Raw genomic sequence first — 4,271 nt, 5'->3', positions numbered from 1 at the left:
TCCTCAGTCCAGTAGTTTCGGTCTTTGAGCTCTCCGACCCAGCTAAATCTATCAAGTTCTGTAGCATGGAGTTAATATTAATGAGAATGACACATTAAAGTTCAACAGAACCACATATCAGAATGAAGAAGGCCCGTTCTTACAAGTTGAGAGAAGATGACACCGTCATACTCATCACCACGTGCACTACTTTCAATCATCTGCAAAAGCACCCTTAGTTTAGAGAGGCCGAAAATGGAAAAGAATGCACAAGAGGATGAAAGCAACCACAAATCTGATAAGCATACACACCAGAACTTATCATAACCTGATAAGCATGCACACTTGCACCTACGTGTGTAGGTGTCTATTTGAATTTATGTACTTGGTTTGGGTATGCAAATTTTTATGTTTCTATGAATGTATTTATGTATTGATCACATACACATGAAGAAACCATATCTGGGTCCATGATATATGTATTTATGTACATATCACTCCATCCATTTGTGAATAATCTTGAACTTGGAATTCCTCAACTAATTGTTTCTAGCAAACAAATAATTTTTTTAAGTGGGGGGAAGGGACCCAAATTTCACATAGAGCTAGCACTGCAGGGACAAGTTTGTCAGTTTCGTGTTTTTAAATGCACTTCCAACAAGTTTCTAAGTGGTAACATAAAGAGGCGACACCTGGATTGCAGCAAGCAGTTTATATCATGGAAAACAAACCTCATTCTGATATAGAAAATAAAACCATAGCCAAGAAATGAACTAAAGAGCAAGCAATTGGATGCTCCACCAGCAAGGAAATGTTTAGTTTTACCAGCGTAAAGATGGTGTGACTCCGGCTACTAAAAAGATTGAAATTGTTTGATCCAACGTGACGATGCTCTGCCATTTAAGACCTTTAGCCATAAATCACTTATGCACATAAAATGAGAAGAGAAATGGCACCGAAGCAGAAGTGCTCAGTAAATACCTTCTCCAGCGGCTATAAATGATAAAGCATGTCCAGGAGACAAAACCACTTCTTCCTTTATACCCTCAACATAAGTGCCCTAATTGACGATAGCAGCATCAAATATACAATTAGACCAAAACAAAAGCAGTTTACAGTGTGATGATTACAAGGACAAATTAAGCACCTGTGCATCTTCCCTAACACGCAAATTCTGACCTGTTGGATCCAGCAAGTCATTTATCACCTGTGTATCAAGAAAGCAAATATGATCATGAGTCTAAGAAGATTTGGAATGTACTGTTTAGCAGTTTTCCCCTGATTGTTTAGATGCCAAAAACTATATTCCTTTCATACAAAAACAAGCCATAAACTAGATTTACAACCACCAATTGAACTCAAAAACTAAATAACAATTTAGATATGGTCGACACTGAAGCTTGAGAACTCTCTGTACAGAATTACTTACTTCGTTGTATATTTCAAGGTACGATACACGGAGCAAGAATTCTCTTCCAGGAGTCTACACAGAAAAACACACTCATCTATATGGTCAAATACTCGGAAAAATAAATAAAAAACAGGATTTAAAATTTTGCAACAAATAAAAATAATTTGATAACATGCAGAAGCTAGGAAGAAAAATATGCTAATAAAGGAAAGGCTAATTACAGTAAAGCAAAAGTCGTGCAATTTTTTTTTTTTAATATGTAGCAGTCTTTTCTTCATAGTTCATGAATAGCAAAAATCCCTTCACAAATATTAATAATTATTCAATGTTATATAATAATATGTATTTATTAAATTTTAAAAGTATTTTTACCTCTTTAAAGAGGCTGTAGGTTCGAGTATTCACCACAAATTTGTGATGTAATGTCCTCAAAAAATTAGATGGTTGTATGTATTCGATAACCATTAAATAAATCATGGATGAACCTGACAGACAATTTAGCTCATCAAATACCAACAAAAGAAAAATCAACAATTTAACAAATTATTTGATCTTAACTTAAATAACGTTAGTTCATGCAGTAATTTTGCACGTTCATTAACCAAACATATCTGGTCTCAAATTTTATTTAACTCAATTCAATAATTATTATAAACTATTCAGGAATCAAATTTGTGGCAAAGAGAACCATTGTTAGTTGTGTAATGATAGTACTAAATGCTGCTACATGTTATGAGTTCTAATTAAGAAGCATCAACAAGGCAAAGAACTAGAGAATACTTTTTCAATATCTCACTTTAAAATTATGCCGGGACACTTACATCTTGGATGATGCTGAAGACATCTTTTATAGCCAGTGGTATGATCCCTGGAGAGTTTTGATCTCCCTGTGAATTATTTATTCAAGCAAATCACTAACATTACTCATGCATGAAATATAGGGTTTGCAAAGCTATAATTGGGGGAGGTAGAAAAGTATAAAAAAGATAAAACACTGTGGAAAATATCATGGTAGAAAAAGCAAATATAAAGTAGAGGAAGAGTAAATTATTGAATCATCTCATAACAATGTCATATTGGCATCAGGAAAATTAGCTTGTGTCTCTCAACCAAACTCATCACTCACTGCAAATCAACCTATAGTTCCAAAATGAAATGGATATAGCTTGATTGAAAAAATAAATAAACTATTGGCACTTGTTCCTTGATTCATTATTATTCAATATAAATGTAGTTTCCAGCTGAATATGTAAAAAAGAAAACCCCATGTATGTGTCATTGACCCTAAAGGCTAACCAACAATGATAAATTAACAGCAGAAGACCAAAAACTAGGAGGCTAAAAAATCAAATGCTAAAGTTGATTCAGCAAGAAAATAAGAGCTTGTATCCCTCTGTCCACTTCAGTATGGAAAAATCCATCCCAACACGGTCAAGTATGTGAAGTTTCTAGCATGCCACAATTCATCAAAAAGCAATGTAGGGCTATAAATGTAGAGAAGAAAAATGAGGAAAAACCCAACTTGATGAAGAATATCCAAAGTCAAATTCAAGAAGTAGAGTTTGCAAAGATACTCACAAGAACACATAATTATTCAAACTTTTAACGGGGCGGGCTCTTATAAGGACACGAATATTGACGGTTAACAAAGCTGTTAGTGGTAGTTAGAACAAGCTGAATTCTTAGAATCTGGTTTGATACTCACAAGAACACATAATTATTCAAACTTTTAACGGGGCGGGCTCTTATAAGGACACGAATATTGACGGTTAACAAAGCTGTTAGTGGTAGTTAGAACAAGCTGAATTCTTAGAATCTGGTTTTCATTAAACAGTCCATGGTTACTAAACACAATAAATGCAATTAACAGACTCGTAAGTGATTGATGGGTTAAGCAAATCAGATTTAATAATTAAGACTCTCAATAAGATTACACGAGTAGGCAAAACATTAAAGCATCATACATACATGCATAGTGTGTGTCTTCCCACTGCTTGTCACACCGTAAGCAAATACAGTTCCTGCATATCAAAACACAGCAGCTAAGATCCTTCTTTCAACATCTTATATGGAAACTTTAACGACTCTACAAGTTATTATGTTGTTTAATTCAAAGAATGTCTAGCTGGGTGGACTCTAGGAAGCGTTTCGCACCATGAACACCCTCCATAGCTGCCTTAACGACTGGTTTAGCCGCAACTTCATACACCTCCGGTGAAATCGTATCTGGTCCAAACACCTTATCTGCCACAGAGATACACCGCCCTCGATATGTTATAAACACGAAAACCCATACATTGCAGCCACGTTAATCCAAAATAACATTCCTACCCTCACACATAACCATAACCACACTAGCACACGTTCAAATTCGAAATCTACAAATTCAAAAATGGGTACCAAATCCATAGGCCGTGGCTGGATTATACTCATTGCGTACGATCTTGTCCCCGTCCGCATACCAAGCAATCTCATCCCCTTTCAGGAACTCCCTCTCGCTGCAAGCATAAGCCCCAGACCCAAACTCAATCAATCGTAAAAACACCAACACTAAAATCAATCGCGGATCTGATCCAACACTCTCCTATCTCTCCACTTACCTCAAAGGCCGAAAACGAATCGTCACAGAAATGCTATCCCCGTTCCTCGGCTCATCCACAGGCTCAGACATCAAATCATCGGAAATAAACCCTACCGGTGAGCAATCACCATAACCACCACCATTAACCATCGATCTAGAACCAAATCCACTGCTCATTCCATAATGCGAAGATGCTGAACTCGAACAAGATCGTGGAATCATCTTCCCGTTCGTGAAAGAACTCGGCGATTGACTCGAAGAAGAAGACGAAACAGATTTCCGGTGCGAAAACGGCGAACT

At 36.4% G+C, this 4,271-nt stretch overlaps 1 protein-coding gene across 1 annotated transcript in view; it reads right to left on the bottom strand.

The window, feature by feature from the left end:
* Window positions 1-4,271, bottom strand: part of LOC111468078 (kinesin-like protein KIN-7M, chloroplastic) — an 11,696-nt gene that overhangs the window by 6,926 nt on the left and 499 nt on the right. The window contains exons 2-11 of the mRNA XM_023113126.1: window positions 3,991-4,269; window positions 3,791-3,888; window positions 3,545-3,634; window positions 3,359-3,411; window positions 2,212-2,277; window positions 1,409-1,462; window positions 1,127-1,186; window positions 961-1,039; window positions 805-872; window positions 144-200 (exon numbers count right to left, since the gene is read on the bottom strand). Of these exons, the coding sequence (XP_022968894.1) occupies window positions 144-200; window positions 805-872; window positions 961-1,039; window positions 1,127-1,186; window positions 1,409-1,462; window positions 2,212-2,277; window positions 3,359-3,411; window positions 3,545-3,634; window positions 3,791-3,888; window positions 3,991-4,269 (904 nt within the window). The remainder of the gene's footprint in view (window positions 1-143; window positions 201-804; window positions 873-960; window positions 1,040-1,126; window positions 1,187-1,408; window positions 1,463-2,211; window positions 2,278-3,358; window positions 3,412-3,544; window positions 3,635-3,790; window positions 3,889-3,990; window positions 4,270-4,271) is intronic.

The sequence above is a fragment of the Cucurbita maxima genome, unplaced genomic scaffold (assembly GCF_002738345.1).
Source record: "Cucurbita maxima cultivar Rimu unplaced genomic scaffold, Cmax_1.0 Cma_Scf00036, whole genome shotgun sequence".
Taxonomy (NCBI): Eukaryota; Viridiplantae; Streptophyta; class Magnoliopsida; order Cucurbitales; family Cucurbitaceae; genus Cucurbita; species Cucurbita maxima.
This window is presented reverse-complemented; position numbering and strand designations above follow the sequence as displayed.